This window comes from Motacilla alba, chromosome Z (assembly GCF_015832195.1).
Source record: "Motacilla alba alba isolate MOTALB_02 chromosome Z, Motacilla_alba_V1.0_pri, whole genome shotgun sequence".
Taxonomy (NCBI): domain Eukaryota; kingdom Metazoa; phylum Chordata; class Aves; order Passeriformes; family Motacillidae; genus Motacilla; species Motacilla alba.
Window position 1 is genome coordinate 2205117 of NC_052046.1, and position 17924 is coordinate 2223040.

A 17924-nucleotide genomic window follows, 5' to 3' on the forward strand; every position below is an offset into this window, starting at 1 on the left:
TCCTTCTACTGAGCTGGGGCTGAGCTTGCGCAGGGGGGACAGCAGAGGTGACAAGTGCCCGTGCTAGGCAGGGGACACTGCAAGTAAGCCAGCCAAAGAAAAAGGCAAGAAAAAAATAAAGACTTCTGAATCTGTCTGGGATCAGATAAATGTCTGTGGTCAAGCAAACAAATAAACAAATGAAACTCCAAACAATAAACAACCCACCCAAACTTACTTCAGAAAGATTTTTTTGTGGTCTTGTGTGTGTTTCTCTGAAGCACCTGGCAGTAGTGAAGGGGCATGAAACCAAACCTCCTCCTGCCTGCTAAACACTTTTGCATATTCAGATTTCAAATGTCAAAGATCGCTAAAAATACAGGAAGAAAGGAAAAGAAACTTTCAATAGATCTTAAAAAAATAACTGCAACCTCCAGCCTGTTGGAGCTGTGCTAAAATAGTAACTATGCTCATAAAGCAAACGCTTCAAAAGCAGCGATTCTAGCGGGATGGGATTTGAGGAAGGTTTGGGGATGTCCAGCCCGGACCGCCTCAGACCCACCCCAAGCGCTGCAATTTAAAAGGAAAATGCCTGAATCCTTAATGGGGCAGCAGCTGCAGCGGGAAACCCTAAATCCCTGCACCACCACCGTCATCCTCGGGACGTGCGGGACGCTGCGGTTCGCCTCTCCTCGGAGGGAAAGCGAAGGGAAACGCGGGCTCCCGCAGCCCGGTTCGCTGCGGTGCCCCCGCAGCAGCCGCCGCACGGAGCGCGGTGAGCCCCGGCGGGACCCGGCGAGCTTCCACGCGGGTGTTTTGGGGGGCAGCTCCCACGCCCCACGCCGGCACCTCGCAGCGCCCCGGTTCCCAGGCTCCGCTCCTGCTCCGCGGGGCGGAGAGGCAAGACTCGGCTCTGCAGAGCCCTGGGTTCGCTCATCAAACCAAATTCGCTTCTCGGGCAAATTTGACCTGTTTCTTGGCCCAGATACGTTTGAAACACTCTCTCCGTGTTTGTGGTGGGGGCTTTTGGTTGGGTTTTTTGTTTTGTTTTTGTTAAGACGGGGGAGTCCCAGGTGTGTCCCTCCGCCTGCCGGTTTCTCCCGAGGAAAGAGGGACGGGGGGTCCCGGGTAACCTCAGCACTCCTTTCCTCCTCCCCAGCCCAACACCTTCGGGTCCCTTTCCCCTACGAGGGTGTCCCACAGCAGCTGGGACAACAGGTGATGTCCCTTTGGGGTCCAGGAGTCCCCTTTTCTGGGGGAGGACGGACACACGCCGCTCTCCCATCCTCAGATACGTTGGGATGTGCACGGCGCGTAACCGCACAAGCTTCGGAACTCCTCGCAGCCAGCTAAAGGCTGTTCTCTTAATGAATTACTAATGAGTTAAAATTGGACAGCCGGCTTAATTAAAGCGTAGAGGCAATGTGTTTACCACATTGTAATTGAACTCATTAGGGCTCCGGCTTTGTGTTTTTAAGCAGCCGCCTTGTTCCGCACGTCGAGTGATCTGCGGGAAGCGTTTTGCTAGGGACGGGGCCTCCGCGGGAGTGCGAGGGCTTGGAGGAGGTGGCAGTGCCCCCACCCCTTAATTTCCCTCAGGGGCTTGTGTTTGCGGGGGCACCCTTCCCGCTGTCCCTCAAAGCACTCACAATTTGGGGGGGGGGGGGGCGGGGGGCTCGCCATCATTCCCGTTTTGCCGGGAAAGTAGGGAAGAGGCAAAAGAAAATTCTGGGGGAAGAGGGGAAGTTTGGGGTGGGGGGAGCTTGGGGAAGCAGAGTCCGCCCCTGCAACAGGGTCCCTCTTGCCCCCCCTCCAGGCGGGGAGAATGTGGGGGGTGCCCTCCTCCCACCCTCCGCAGCCGTCGGGGCGGACCTGCCCCGGGGTAGCGGCGGGGCGGGGGCGGCCGCGGTTCTCCCCTCAGCGAGGGGAGGGGGCCGGGGAAGGGGGCGGCTTCCCCGCACCGCTTGCAAGGCGCTGCCTGGCTGCTAGAAGGCGTCCGAGACCCGACCCACCCGCGGCACAGCCGCCGCGGCAGACGCGGGAGCCAAACTTAGGCGCCGCGGAGCTGCCGCGCAGCGAGAGCGGCCCCGCACCCGCGGAGAGCCCATGGAGCCCGGCTGTCCAGGTAAGCGTGCGGCTGGAGCTGGGATGGGGCTCGTGGGAACCTTTTGATTTGGGTGTAGCCATCCCTTGCGGAGCGAGCGGCGGTGTCGCTCGCTGTCGCGGCGGGTCGCGGGGTCGCGCCGGCCGTCGCGGGGAGGGAAGGGAGTGTAAGGCGGCTGTTCGCTGCCTGGAGGGATGTGGCTGGGTGAGCGCCGATGGGAGAGAGGAGCCCCCCGCAAGTTTGGGCTGCCGCGGAGGGAAGGGGCGATGGTTTGGAGCCGCGCCGCTCATCCCTTCCGGATGCGCGGCTCCTCGTCCCCGTGTCTCTCACAGATGTGTGTACTTCCACACACGCACATGGTTCTTCATTCTCCTTACAAGTCGTGAACTTTGGGCCAGGCGTGGAGATGAGAAAGGACGATCAGGGCTGGCTGGTCCCCAAATCCAAAGTGGGGGCCTCCCGGCCCTCTGGGGAGGGGAGCGCACGGAGCTCTCGGCGCCCGCGCAGCGCTGCCGGCGCCGGGATGGGATGGGGGATGCGGGGCTGCGCGCAGCGCTGAGCCTCTGGCCCAGACTGTTCGGCTCTTTCCCCCTGGAACGACCCTCCTCGCCTGGGAAAGGGCTGATTTTGCGAGAAAAGTGGGATGAGAGGCGGCCACCAGCCTGTGAGAGGCGTCTCCTCCGCTTAATCAGCGGCTCTGATGTTTAAAAGCCGAGGGGGGAAATGGATCTTTTAAATTATTGTTATTAATTAGTATTTTTTTACTGGCTGCGACTCCAAAGCTTTGGGGGTCCGAGGGCTGGAGACGAAGCGGGGAGCCCTCGGGGAAACCCTTTTCCCCGCCCTCCAAGCCCTTCCTGTGCGTTGCCTGCTTGTTGCACGGCTCCTGCCCATCGGCTGGCCCGAAACGGGAGCTCATCCCGGTCTGTGCAGCCCTTTGGAGATATCCATATGGACCCGGCTTTAGGGAAGAGTGCCTACAGTAAAATCCTCTACTATACAAATAACTTTTTTTTTTTTTTTAATGATAATTCTGAAATCATAGCAAGGGGTAAAGGAACGAGAGGAACGCGGTGGTAGGGGAAGAGGGAAGAAGTCGCTTTTGGATGTAGAAAGAGGGAAGGTGGCAAGCCAGACCCCGAAGTGGGTAATGGGAACTGTCGAAGAGTGCAGAAGCGTAAAAGCTGAACACTCCCAATCCCCATAGGTTGTTTATTCCTCGTAAAATACAACTCTACATAGCAGGAAGTTACTGCAAACATTTATCAATAATGAATGAATCTCCTGTAATAAAATACACTCATAATTAGCTACAGTCAAGTACGTACATTACGCCAAGGCTTTTGCAACTCTTTGTTGAAAATCCGACTTAGATAAATCCTCTTAAACAGCCTTTTAAGAAGGAAAAAAAGAAAGAAAAGAAAAACCAGGAGCAAACCACCACCCCAGCATCTCTCCTCCTTTTCTGCCATTTCTGAAACCCAAACCGTAACTACTCCTGAAATATAACGGAAAAGTCTTCGGTGAATTCAGAAGAGTCATTAACATTCAGCTTTAAGTGAATGTTAACAGTAAATAAAGAAATCTCTTGATTGTAATAGTTGCAACAAAGCAATAATAAACCAGTGGGCGGTCATCAGTAATGATAAATGTATCATTATTACTGCGTGCTGGGGAGCAGGGTTTGGAAAGTACTTCAGACTTTTTAGTGGCAAGCTTGGTGGCAATTCGTTTCTTAGCCTGGGAAAAGGGGCGGGGGGGGTGGGGAACGCCGTATAATTTTATACACAATTTAGGTGAAAATAAATTTAAATCTGTATATTACATTTTTAATTTCAAGATAGTAATTAAAGCTGGTTCATTATATCTCCTCTGAAAGTCTCTGTGCTCATCTTAATTGCCTGTTTGTACAATCTGCTTTCTAAGACACCCAAGGTTACTGGGTTCTGAAAGACGCAAAATTGAATTATTTACTGACGTGATGACTCCTCGTCACGTTCCTCTCGGAAGTTTGGGATCGCTGCTCCCCATCACAGCCCGACTGGGGCCCTGCTTCGCCACCGTGGAAATTTGTTGCTCGTTTGAATACTTCGGAGCAGGCACGTTTCTCATGCAAATGTTCAGAGCTCTTTAATTTATGCGTTTGGGGAAAAAAAAAAATCAATAGCTGAGGTGGCTTTTTTTTTTTTTCGTTTGGGATCGTTCTTTCCACCCCTCCGCCCCCCCGGTCCACCACTCCCTGGGGTGTTAATTCACGCACACCTAAACTTGCAGCTCTTTTGCTCCCTGCCACCCCATCCTCAGGCAGAACAGAAAGAATCACCCTCGTGTTTTCACGAGCTGCATGGAGGGATGGGGAGCGCCCATCTCCTCCCGGGCTGCCAGTCCCTTCCCGTAGGATTTAAAAAAAAAAAAAAAAAAAAAGATAAATCGCTTTTTTTACGAGGTGCTGCTTCTATCGGGATGCTGGGGGGCTGGCGGGCAGCCTTTCCCCCGGCGGGGGTACCGCGCCTCCTGGCTGAGGTCTGCACGTACCTTCGGCGAGGACCATCTCAGCTTTGGGTCGCTCCGAGCACATTAAACTGAGAATTTAGGAGACCTCCGCCAGACAAAAGGTGCCGTTCTCCGTTCCTTCCCTTCCTCCGGCGTGCTGGTTTCCAGCTACCAGTGGGGTAAAAAACTATCTAAAATTGCCCCATCCCTGAACTCGCCTGGTGTCTTTCGAGAGCCAAGAGAAGATCCCGTTGAGTCGTTTCCCCCCTCGCTATTAGGAATATAGAAGCATCTTTCCGAGGCGTCCTTTCGCCACTGAAAAAAAACTCCACGTAGAGATCTCTACCCTTTTGTTGTGTCTAGCTGGGTTATTCAAGAGCAGAGACAAAAGCCCGAAGTGATGTGATCTAAATGAGCTCCGGGGCTTTCCAGATGGGACCACCTCTATTCCAAATGCCCTTTCTGCTTAATATAATAAAGTGCGATTAAAAAAAAAATGCTACTTAGAAAAGAGCCTCGCTCCAGACCAAGCAACGCAAGGGAAATCTACACAAAAGTATTTAAAAGAAAGGGAAAAAAAAAAAAAAAACAAACCCAAACTTTGCTGTCTAAATTTGGTTAGGATAAGAGGTTTTATAACAATACCTTGCGTGTCTGCTACTTACAGGGCTGGAAGTTTCAATGGGATGTGCAGAGGTGGGAGGAGGGAATGGAATCGCGTTGGGGGTGGTTTCTTTGCGGTTTTTTAAACGCACCAAGGTTATCTTGCTTCTCGTGGCCTCTCTGCTACAATATTTAAGCGCTCTGGAAGTGAATAAAGGCCGTGAGGGTGGGCTGGGGTGGTTTAAACTTGGCCGCTTTTCCCCGCTGCTCGCTTCCACTCGGAGCGATCCGCGGCCGGAGAACGAGCTGCTGTCGCCTCCCGCTCCGAGGCGGAATTGCCATAGAGAAGGGAAGAGGGAAAAGGAGTCGCGACTCCTGCTTAGCCCTTCCAGGCTTCTGTGAGAAGTTTCTCCACCTTCTCCACTCCTCTGTTGAGAGGTGACTCCATGCCAAATGGCAACAGCAAGGAACGAAATGAACGGGAGGAATTGGAGTCGACATCAGGACAGGAGCCCCCAGATCCGCGCCTACCCATGAGGGGGAGTGTGGACACCCCACCTCCAGCGGGAATTCCCTTCCTCCCCTCGCCGTGGTCAGGGTGGGCTCCATCCGACCCGCCGAGACCCCGGTGGGGTTGGCGGCGGCCGAGCAGCCCCGCCGGGCCTCGCCCGCCTGGGGACACCTGCGGGAGCCTCCCGGCCGCTGTGTGGGCCAGCCTTTCCGTGCCAAGCCACCCCCGCCATGCCCGTGCTGAGGTCCTGCTACCCCAGGAGGCTTCCCAACAGGCTCAAGCAAGAAAAAGTAGGGAACGGTGTGTTCTTGCCCCGCTTCTCCACGGTGCTGGTGTGGGTCAGTCTCTGCCCCAAATTCGGTGGTCTTTGCACCTCCTCACATCCCGACCCGTGGGTTTGGGTTTTCCCTTTGAAGGGAATGGAGGAAGCCAGTCAGTTTTTTACAACGGAAACAAGGAGGGACAACAGCACCAAGCAGGTGGCAAAAAAAGAAAAAAAAATGGGAAAAAAAAAAAAAGGAAAGGAAAAAAAGGCAGTTTAGTTTTACTCTACGTTTAGTCACCACAAAATAGAACGTAGTCGCTGGCTAGCGACGACCCTGTCCCGAGGCTGAGTTTTCCGCCTCTCCCTTCGCTGGAGGTGTTCTGCAAAACCCCCTCATCCCTTTCGCCTCCTGCAACCGCTTCTCGTCCTCTTCCAACGCCGGGCTCAGAGCCTGGGGCGAAGTTGTCCATCCCCGGTTCTCCCGGGAGAGGTCGGGAAGAGCCGCCGAGTGACCACGGGAGAGGGGAGCGGTCTGCCCGGCGGCCGCTGCGGGGATGCAGGCACCGAGCATCCGCAGGATCCAGCGGCTTCTCCCTAAAACCCCCCGTCCCTCCTGGAGCCGACCTGGGAGCGGAGACAGGAGGGGAGATTTTCTCCGAGGCGTGGTAATAGATCATACAATGTGTGACACGGGTTTAACCAATAAAACAATTTGAATCAATTAGCTGGCGGAGGAGAGTTTTGAAGTGTAAAATTCATGTCAGTCTGGCTAGGAAGCATTGATTAAAATGTCACCAATGTGAGGCTTATAGCCATTGCTCACACGAAAGCAGCAGGCTCCGTGCAGAAGAGGATCGGGAAAAAAGTAGGAGGGAGGGGAAAGGGGGAAGTCTCCCTGTGACAGTTGCGACAGGGGAAGAGCAAGGTTTAATAGGAAGTGACAGAAGTAATAGGGAGAGATGCGATGATATTATTATTATTATTATTATTATTATTATTATTATTATTATTATTATTAGCCAGGAGACGAGCAATACCCGGATAGAGGAGAGAAGGTGTGAGCTTTAGTGTGGATGTCCTGGGAAAGGTCGCTGTAGAGATTTCCGTCTGGATCTGTGATTCCCGAGGAAAAAAAAAAACAAAACCAAAAAACAGACAAACCAAAAAAAAAAAAAATTTCATAGTTAAATGTGCAGAAATATTCAGTACTGGTCATGCTCATGGAGAGAAAAAGAAAGATACAGACATTTTTATAAAAGGAAAATAAATCAGAAGGGTATTAGGAAACACTTGGCGGTCCAGTTGTCTCCCCATTTTGGCTAGGAATGAGTTTTTATTTTTCCCGGGGTTTAGCCGTTTTTCTGCGGTTTTCCTCCCTGGAAAGCAGCGGCGTTGAGCGGCATTGGCCTTCTGCCTTGGGGTGTGGGGGTCGCGGCGGGATCGCCCCGTCCTCTCCCAGCGCTGCGCAGAGAGGCATTTGGGACCCATAACCTTTTGGAGGTGATTCGTGTAAAAAAAATTCTACATTTTCAGTTCACTGTATTCACAAAAAAAAAAAAAAAAAAAAAAAAAAAAAAAAAAAAAAAAAAAAAAAAAAGAGGCAGAAACCGCCACCGTTCTGCAGTCTATCTGCTGGGGATTTTTTTGTTTTCTTTTTTCCTTAGCTGGGGACATAAACCAATTTGGGGAAAAGTTAAAAAAAAAAACCAAGCAGAACATATTTGCTCCGTGTTGGTCTTTGTGGAAGCGAGAATCTGGGCCCGGGTGCTTGTGAAGTGGCTCTGGTGAATGACTCCGGTGTGTTTGGGAATGGCAGTGAAGATACAGAAGTTGCTCGCGCTCGTGAGGACACGGCTGTGGCGAGAAATCAACTTTCTCTCTCTTTCTCCTCCCCTACCCTGTAATTTCTCCCGACCCCTTCAAAAAGCACCGTTTCCGAAAAGACGCGGGGTACATAAGGAGAATATTCCGTTTCTTGGAACCGATTTGTCTCAGACCGTGAAGGGGCGGAGGGAAGAGAGGAAGCCGAAAAACGGCTAAATAAAAAAAAAAAAAAAAAAGCCAAAGCGCATTCCCCCTTCCACCGTTCCGGCCTCTCGCCGGGAAACCGTGCGCGGAGCGGGGCAGCGCTCGGGGGGCGGCGGCGGCGGCGGGAGGGCCGGGCCCCGACGGGGCGCCCGCATCCCCCCTCCCGGCGCGGGGAGGGAGAGAGGGAGGACGAGAGGGATGGGGGAGCCGCCCCCAGCCCCGCTCGCCTCCCACCGTCTGGGGGGGCTTGCGGTGGCTCCGGCCCCGTCCGCCCCCCCGGGCCGCTGACGTCAGGGCGCCCACGGGGGCCGCGCACCGGGGGCGGGGGGCTCTGTCCGGCCGCGCGGCTCCGCGGCGCCGGGATGCGCTTCCCTCCCTCCCGGCGGCTGCTGGAGGAGGAGGAGGACGAGGAAGGTCCGGCGGCGGCACGGCCGGAGCGCGGCCGCGGAGGTAACGGGCGCCGGGCGGGGAGGATGCCCGGGCAGCCGCGGGGAGCACCGAAACTTTTTGGGGTTTTTTGTTCCTCGTCCATGCTTTCCGAGGAGAGGGGACCCCTCCTCGGTCGCCGTGTGCCCGCGGAGGCTCTGCGCGGAGCCCTCCCGGGTGGCGGCGGGTTTCCAGGGCGAGGAGACGGACGCGCGTCTCCGCTGCGTGTTTGGGGTCGGAGCGCCCGCGGGTCGGGGATTCTTCCAAGCAGGGACGGCTCGCTCGTGTGCCGCCATCTCCGCACCTGCGGTGGGATGCGCTCGTGGGAGACCCGGGATGCGCGGGGCGGACAGCTCCGGGGACCCTCCCGGCGAGGACGGAGGAGGTTTGGGGGACTCGGGTCGCTGAGCAAAGCTCCCCACGGGTAGCGCCTCCGCATGCCGACAGACCAGAGGAGCGGGGGGAGGACGGGGTGCGTGCGGCGGGGACCCCCCATCCCTGTGAGCGCTCGGCTGACGGCGCTGTGTCTCTGTGCCCTTCCCCTCCCGCAGCTAGAGCAGAGCAGCCCCCCCGGCGCTGAGACGATGGCGACCAGCCCGCTGCCCGGCCCCACCGATATCTTGCTGCCGTCGCCGTCCAGCGCGTACCCACCGGACCCCATGAACCAGCCGAGGGCCGGCCACGCCGCCATGAAGCCCAACCAGGTGGGGCAGGTGATCCTCTACGGCATCCCCATCGTCTCCCTGGTCATCGACGGGCAGGAGCGGCTGTGCCTGGCGCAGATCTCCAACACCCTCCTCAAAAACTTCAGCTACAACGAGATCCACAACCGGCGGGTGGCCCTGGGCATCACCTGCGTGCAGTGCACGCCGGTGCAGCTGGAGATCCTGCGGCGGGCCGGGGCCATGCCCATCTCCTCCCGCCGCTGCGGCATGATCACCAAGAGGGAGGCAGAGCGGCTCTGCAAGTCCTTCTTGGGGGAGAACCGGCCCCCCAAATTGCCGGATAACTTCGCCTTCGACGTATCCCACGAGTGCGCCTGGGGATGCCGCGGGAGCTTCATCCCGGCCCGCTACAACAGCTCCCGGGCCAAGTGCATCAAGTGCAGCTACTGCAGCATGTACTTCTCGCCCAACAAGTTCATCTTCCACTCCCACCGCACCCCCGACGCCAAGTACACCCAGCCCGACGCCGCCAACTTCAACTCCTGGCGCCGCCACCTGAAGCTGACCGACAAGAGCCCCCAGGATGAGCTGGTCTTCGCCTGGGAGGATGTCAAGGCCATGTTCAACGGCGGCAGCCGCAAGCGCGCCCTGCCGCCCGCCCCGCCGGCCCCCGCCGCCGCCGCCCCCGCCGCCTGCCACCCGCTGGGCTCGGTGAAGGCGGCGGCCGTGGTGGGCGGCGGGCTGCTGAGCCCGCACCTGCTGGCCGCCCCGCCCGACCTGCACCAGAAGCGGCCGCGCTTCGAGGAGGACGAGGAGCTGCAGGAGGCGGTGGCGGCGGCGCACGGCGGCAAAAGCCCGCGGAGCTACCCCGTCATCCCGGTGCCCAGCAAGGGCTCCTTCGGCGGCATGCTCCAGAAGTTCCCCGGCTGCGGCGGGCTCTTCCCGCACCCCTACGGCTTCCCCGCCGCCGCCTTCGGGCTCTGCCACAAGAAGGAGGAGGGCGGCGGCGGCGATGCCCTCGGCGGGGCGGCCGCGCACAAGGCCGGCGGGGCGGCGGCGGCGGGCGGCGGGCTCTCGGGGCTCTTCTGGCCGGGCAGGAAGGACGCCGCCTTCTACCCTCCCTTCTGCATGTTTTGGCCGCCGCGCACCCCGGGCGGGCTGCCGGTACCCACCTACCTGCAGCCGCCGCCGCAGCCCCCCGGCGCCCTGGGATGCTCGCTGGGGGGGGACGGGGCGGGCCTGCTGCGCCAGGCTTTCCTGGACCTGTCGGAGCCCGGCGGCGAGGCGGGGCCGGCGGGGCTGGCGACGGGGCCGCAGGGGCTGGGGACACCGCCCGCCGCCGCCCCCCCGTCCGCGCCCGCCGCCGCCGCCGCCGCCGCCCGGGACCCGCTGTTCGAGTCGCCCCCCGGCGGCAGCGCCGAGCCCGCCTCGCCCGCCGCTTCCGACGGGGGCAGCGGCGGCGGCGGCGGGCGGGTCCCCCCGCACCACCCGCACCTGCTGGAGGCGGCGGGCGGGCGCAAGGCGGGCGGCGGGTACCACCACTCCAGCGCCTTCCGCCCGGTGGGCGGCAAGGAGGACTCGGAGAGCCTGGCCAAGCTGCACGGAGGCGGCGGCGGCGGCCCCCCGCGCTCCGCCTCGCCGCTGCAGCTGCTGCTGCCGCCGCCGCCGCCGCCGCCCCCCGAGGATGCGGGATGCGAGAGGCACCCGCATCCTCCGCACGCCGCGCACCGCCTCCTCTCCCCCGGAGGCACCAGCTGCAGCTTCGCCAGCGAAGAGAGCAGCGAGGAGGAGGAGGACGAGGAGGAGGAAGACGAGCCCGAGGTGGACGTCGAGGGCCACAAGCCCCCCGAGGAGGAGGAAGAGGATGAGGAGGAGGAGGGCGAGGAAGAGCCCCGCGGCGGAGACCCTTCGGCGGCCGGCGGCCGCTTTCCACCCGCCCGGGGTCTGCCGGAGAAGGGCGGCCGGGAGCGCCCCGCCGCCGGCCCCTTCCCCCGTGCGCCCGTCGAGGAGAAGCCGGGCGATGGTCAAGCCCCACCGCAGCCGCCTGCCGGGGCCCCGCGGGCGGGCAGTGGCGGCAGCAGCCCGGCACATCACCCGGCGCCCGAGGAGCAGCCCCTCTACAAAGATGTAAATGCCCTGGCAGGCCCCTTCCTCTCACTGACACCCCCTCTCCGGGGCGGGAGGGACCCCCTGGGTGGGGGCATGGATGGGTGTAACCCCCCAGCACCATGTCAGGCACTCTGTACCCCCCGACTACGTGTCAGGCACCGTGAATCCCCCACCAGCAGGTCAGGAACTGGGTACCCCCCACCATCAAGCTGGGTGCCAGGTCCTCAGTGACCTCTCAGACCAAGCTGGCCTGGGTGGGCCACAGTCAGACACGGCCCACCACAACCTCCTGGTCAAGCCCCTCCTGCTCACCTCACTCCCAAAATCAGGGTGGCCCAAACTCTTTACCCAGTTGGGCAAGCATCTCAGGGACGCCCATTCCCATGGGAAGTTGCTTCCATGGTGGCACTGCTGTACAACATGTCAAGCGTGCCAGGCCTCGTGCAGCATCCACAGGCCAGCCCTGGAAAGGTAACAAAAATATGAGATTTGTTTGGTGGGTGCCTTTCCCAGCAGAGTGTAGGCAACGTTTGTGGGTATTGCTGCACATCCTGACCCCCTCAACCCAGGTTAACACATGGGAGAAAGTAATCCAGCCCCTGTTTTGGGATGGGTGCCCTAACCCAACCCTGCCCATTTCCTTCAGGTTTCCAGCAGGATGTGAGCTCCCTCCATGGAGGTGGCTTTGGAAGAGGCCACGGTGGGATTTCCTGTGTCGTTTCCCTGGGCACTGTTTGTGCTCGTAGGAAATGTATCCCATTTCAGAGATAAACCACTGCTCAACTGCTCCTTGTAATTTTCCACACTGATCTCGTGGTTTTCACCGTTTTCTGTTTTTCTAGAATCAGAAGAGCAAGGAGGGTAATCAGGTCATCTTGCCTACGAAAGAGGACACCTTCTCAGGTGAGTACAGATGCGGATCTGCCCGCTCACCTCCAGGTGGGAGTTCTGTGAGCTGAGTGGGTTTGTTCTCTACAGCTTGGCTTAAACAAAAGTAAATCACTTCCGTGATTTCAATTAAAAAAATCCATTAAACATTCTAATAGTCTCTCCATGGTGGTAATTTAGCATTATATTAATTCGCATCCGAAATGCTTCTCTGTGCCTGGTGGATGTACAAATATATATTTACTTTTTTCCCCTTGGATTCTGATACTGATTTTGGTTTGAGGTTTCTTGGTGGTAAAAGCTTTTTAAGCCCTGCGTTTTCTTTGGATTTCAGATAAGAACAAGGAGCATAATTTTTTCGTCACAGATTCAGAGCCTTCAGGAGGAGACTTCTGGAGAGATATAGCAGGTAGGCTCAGAAGAAGTAGAGGAAAAAGAGACAGAGGCTTCAATTCATAATCAAATGTCTGAATATTTAGTACAAGGGTAAAGATAAAAACAATTCCAAGCAAATATAACTGAGAGAAATGCAAATAGGTGGGAAGGGGTGACATTAATAGGAGTAAGATTATTAATTGCTGGGCATATTTCAGCAGAAATTTCTGAAATGTATCAGGTTACACAATGAAACAGGCTGGAAAAGCATAAAATGACAATAATTGAAATGTTCTCTTTGAAACCTTCCATTAAAAAGGATCACAGCTTATTGCTTTTAATATCTGTCAGAAAGACATTAAAGGTGTTTTATGACATCTATGCCAACATTTATATTATCTCCATGATAATGATCTCTACACAAAATGTATAATACATTTACAAAAATTACATTATACAAATTAAATGAAACCACCTTTTACTGATTGCTAAATGTCTCCAAGGGGTTTGGGAAAGACGTGATTAGAAGTTTTGATACTAAGTTGTCTATTGCAGTGTCTTAAGGAGAGGTTTTTGTTTCTTGGGAAAAAGGAATCTAATTTTCCATTTATGTAATGCAAACTGCCTTGGCTTTGACTATTCACGGTTAATTGACTGTCAAACGAGGTTGTTATCCTCAGGCAATGTCTGCAAATTTGCCTGTCAAATGAGACAGAGAGAGCAAGCGGGGAGAGAGAGAGTTGTACACGGAGTGGAAATGAAGAAATGGGATCTTACAGAAATCTTATATAATAGCAGAGAACAATGTAAGATCGCAAACATTTGCAAATGTATCCCATTTCAGGGAGTATTTTTTTAGAAACATTTAATAACAAGACCTGCTTTAGCATTGGTACACGATGAAGAAACCTATCAGTGTTTCACGTTTTTGTAAATTTTGTGGTTGAGGGATTGAGGTTGTGGACCAATGGATAACACCTCATTATCTTCTACACTTTCAAATAATTACCACTGAGAGCACAGCAGTGACACTAGCAGAAGTCAACCTTAAGAACCCTGAGAATTTTTAGGAATACTGTGCATAGTCAGTGTCCTGCACTCTGGCTAATTAATTTTGGGGAAAAAAATTGGGTTTATTTTTCCCTTTTACAAAATTATTGTATCCATGCTCATTTTAAGCAGTAAATTATGGCTATAGTTTGCTTTTTATTTAGATATTGCAGCATCCTCTCCCTCTCTAAAACTCCAGTAGTTTTCTGTTCACTAACACTGTAAGTCCATGTCAGCTATATGTTCATTTCCATGGTAAATTTAAATGTAAATTTCAGGGTTTTTTTACTGCTCTGCATGTTTTGACTCTGCTCAGAGTCTTAAATATATTGAGTAAAATGAGAGGCGTGCCTGGATGTTTGAAGGTCTTGGGACTGGATCTGAGATAAACTGTAAAGAAATGCAAAATGTGTAAGGGCAAGGTGTTCATCCTGAAGATGATTTCTGTGCACTCTCCAAGCATGAACAGCCCCTTATCTTCCGAGGAAATTATATCAGAGCACCTCTGTAGGACTCGGCCTTCTTAGTCTTCCACAGAGTTAGTGGATTTTATTCTCACTGCTTTTCTGCTTGGTTGTCAAACCATTTTGCAGAATATCCAGGCTCTCCAGTTTCCTTAAAATAACTTTATAGGTTTGTGATTTGCTCAAAGCTCTGCCTTCCTAATAAGGTTAAGGAAGATGAAGTGGTCCTGGGAATTCCTTTCGAAGTGAGATGGACTTGTATTTATATATTAAACCTACTAAAGAGAGCCTTCAAACAAAAACAGGGTTTTCTGTGCCAGGCATGGTTGTTTCTGGGTGCAAACCTTGGCTTCCTCATCTCGATGTGTCAATGAACTCACAGATCCACAGCAGAGTTCTTTCCAAGGCTGAAATAGATACGGGCTTGAGGATCCCACAGCCGTTCGCCCTGCCCGGCCAGAAAACTGCCAGTGAAAATCCCCCTTCCTTCCCTGCCAGGCAGGGCTTGGAAAGAGCTCGAAATTATTCAAAATCCCACGGCAGTTTTGAGAGGTAACTGTGACTAACTTATGTAACTGGTCTATTTTCCTTTGGTTTGCCACCCCGACCCTCCTTCATCGGTGGGAGTTGAAGGGTAGGAGAACATTGCAAGGCTGCGTGTTCCTTAAAGAGGAGTTCTGCAAGCTGTTCCTCAACCAATCTAATTATTGATCTGTTTTCATGAGAAAGGGGAGCCCTAAAAATGGGTGTTAATAAACAGCTTCTCAAATCTTGCTGCAATTTCCCTGATTTTATTTTTTGATCTTTGCTTTGTCGGGCAGTTTCAGAAAAATTCAGGCTGGAAATGGTCAGCTGGGTTTTTTTTTATTTATTCTTAAATATATATTCAGGGCAACTCTGCCAATACTGCAATTGCTGTAGATTTAAAATACTTTATAGAGGGTTGAAAACAGCCCGGCTTTTACTATGCGGCAGACTGGATGGTTGTGTAGCCTTAACTGGGATAAGTTGAAAGCATTGGATACAGAATTTAAATTATTTTAAATTTTATTAGGGACGTGTTTGCAAAAAAATACCAAAGAAATTAAAAGTTGGCAAGATGAAGTTTTGGATATGGGATCCAGAACTGCATATTAATACGTAAGATTGTGTATAAATACTTGGATATGCATGACAGACAAATCTGCAGACGGACTGCAGGACTGCATCCTTATTTCTCTTATTTCTCTCATTTCTCATCTTTTGTGATTAAGGACCCCCTGAACTCTCTTTTAATTATTAAAAAAGGGTGGATCGTTGTTGAATTTCTTTATTTTTTGCAATTTTCTTAATATTAGGTGTGTTTTGCTCATTTTTAAAGCCTCATCTTCTGGAATCTGGTGAGCATATTACCGTCCATTTAAAATATACCAAGAATTTGAAATTTTCTAGCTTTTGTGCTTCTAAAATAAAATTACGGAATAGTTCTCATACGTAGAAATAAGGTTCAGACCAAAAGCCAACAGATTCCTTATCTTTTTTAAACATTTCAGTATCTTAGGTTGGTAACGCATAGGTTTGTAAGTGTTTAGTTTGAAATCCTGATTCCTCTCTGTTAGTACTTCAATGCGGATGTTTTTTAATCAGATGTTCATGTTTTAAACTTTGAATGGATGTTACAAATGAGGATTTATCTGGATATAAAAAAGAACTAGTTTGTTTTAAATTTAAATCACTTTTGGGGGCAAATTGCCATTTGAAACTCCAGGTTTTTAAAGACATTTATCAGCCCTGGTGCACAAAAACACGTAAAAAAATGCTTATTGAGTTTCCTAAAGTAGGCATATTTTGCCAAGTCCTGAATACGCTATTGATTATTCCCCCCAAAAGTGGCATGAATATGCAGGATGCATGAATATTTTCAATAAGTTTAGAATTTCTTCAGGACATTTGCAAGAGCTCTGCATGTCTTAGAGCGAGTCTTTAATTTCAGATGCAGAGGGAGCCTCTGGAGCGCTGAAAGTTTGCTGGTTCACATCTGCCTACATTTTTTTAAATGGATATAAATGTATATATCTATATATATTTATATCCTGAAGACACCAGCAACTTTTTGCTGTGGTCTTTGTGTCTGCAGACAGCGCTTCTCTCTGGCTGAAGACATTAGTGGGTGTTTAAGTTGTGATGGACCAGGAGTGCTGTGGGCTTCACAGTGTCAGGGGTGAGGTGCAGAGCTTTTGGAAGACATGGTGGGCTCTGCAAAGCACAGTGGTTGTCCAGGAATAACAGGGATGAAGTGGACACAGAGAAAGAGAAGATGGTTCTACATGACATGGTCCGAAACCTCAGGTGTGGTCAGGATTGTGGAGGGCACAAGCTGGGGACCAGGAGCAGGGCATAGAGCTGGGACAATGGAATTATATTCCCAGACCATGCATGGTCTGTGCCGGACAAATCAGCACATTGAGGTAGCTGAGATGTCTGGGACTGCGTGGAATTTTTTTTAGCTGCTTTGCAGAAAGTGTCCTGAGAGCTTTCCTGGGGAAGGATTGCAGGAGGTGGCAGAGCATGAAGAGATAACCTGGCTATGTCTGGCTTTTTTTTTTTTTTTTTTTTTTACCATAAGGTCAAAGTGCATTTCTTTTGAGGACGAGAGGTTCAGAAATGTTAAAAATCCACATGTTAAAAATACAAATCTTAGGCTGCGCCGGTGGATGTAGAGCTGATAAAATGGCGGCCTCGCAGGAGCTGAGGTTGCGCCAATGCCCAACCCTGGGGCCTCTGTTTTCCACGGCGCCAATTTTTCAGCAATTTTGAGGTGTCCTTCATGGGTGGGTGTTCACCCTCCAGGTTAAGAAAGCCATTTGTACCTTTATTCCAGAAAAATAATGTCTGTGCACCTGAGCTCGTGGGGAGGAACAGAGGCACCCACAGCTTTCGCTGAGGCCTCTTAAGCGGCCTGCAAATATTTCACCCTCTTTCCCCCTATCCAAGAGACGGGGGAGGCACAGTTTGATTCTCCTGAACAAACTGAAACAGCCTTTCCTAAAGGAAGTCTCCGTGTCCACACAGAGGGGTGGCACAGCTTTCAGTCCTGCTGCTCTAAATGCTGCAAGTTTGTGTGCAGACAAGGCCCAGGAGAGTTATGGTGGAGCTATTAGGAGGGGAAGTGATTTTTTTCTTAGACTGATTAAAATTCTTTGGGCTTTCTGTTTGTTTGTTTTTAAACACCTATTTAGCTTTTAATTAACATTTAAGAGAAGGGAAGCTGGTTAAATATTCAATACCTCCTCCCTTTCAATTAAGGTGGAACAGTACACAACGCGTGATGAGGCCTCTGGGAAGTATGGAAAAATGGAGAAGAGCAGGCTCCTGATTATAATTTTCAGGGGGACAGGAAAGGTGAAACCCATCTGATTATTATTGCCGTTAAAAATAATAATGTGGAGATTTTTAATTTTTTTTTTTTAATCATCAGAAAGCAGTTTAGAAATGCAATTATTCTTTAAAACCATGTGTCCCGTCTTTGGCCTTTAAATACCTCAATTTTTCCACTCCCATTCTTTACTTATTTCAGGTGCAAGCATGGAGGATTATCTAATAGGCCTTTTTCAGTAGCTTAGTAGGGAGGCTGCAGATGCTGGGGAAGTTATTCTTTATGCTGCATGCCCTTATCTTCATTTTGATGCAGTTCTTTCTGTCCCAGCGAGTCAGCAGCCTCAAACTGTACAGCCCTGGGAGCTCAGCTGAGCCAGGGAGAAAGAGCTGCATTGTCACCATACTCCAGACTCTACCCCTTTCCTTTCCTTCTCCTTGAAAGATCCAGTTACCTTAGGTCTGTGAGCCTGTTATCCCTCAAAACTGCACATAAAATACACAGAAAAGGGCACCTCAATGGAAGAAATGGGTTGGGAATATGGTAGTATTTGTAATTCAACAAATTCACCCTTCCTAAACTTAAATTCCTCCCTTTTGATTTAATGTA

At 52.4% G+C, this 17924-nt stretch overlaps 1 protein-coding gene across 3 annotated transcripts in view; it reads left to right on the forward strand.

Moving 5' to 3' along the window:
- Positions 1–1982: 1982 nt before the first annotated feature.
- SKOR2 (SKI family transcriptional corepressor 2) overlaps positions 1983–17924 on the forward strand; it is a 33534-nt gene continuing 17592 nt past the window's right edge. For 2 of the 3 annotated variants that reach the window (XM_038124625.1, XM_038124627.1), the window contains exons 1-4: positions 1983–2104; positions 8961–11201; positions 12026–12086; positions 12406–12480. In XM_038124625.1, the coding sequence (XP_037980553.1) occupies positions 8994–11201; positions 12026–12086; positions 12406–12480 (2344 nt within the window). In that variant the 5' untranslated portion in view covers positions 1983–2104; positions 8961–8993. Of the gene's footprint in view, positions 2105–8313; positions 8434–8960; positions 11202–12025; positions 12087–12405; positions 12481–17924 lie in introns of those variants that run through there. The other variant, XM_038124626.1, reaches the window with a different exon arrangement.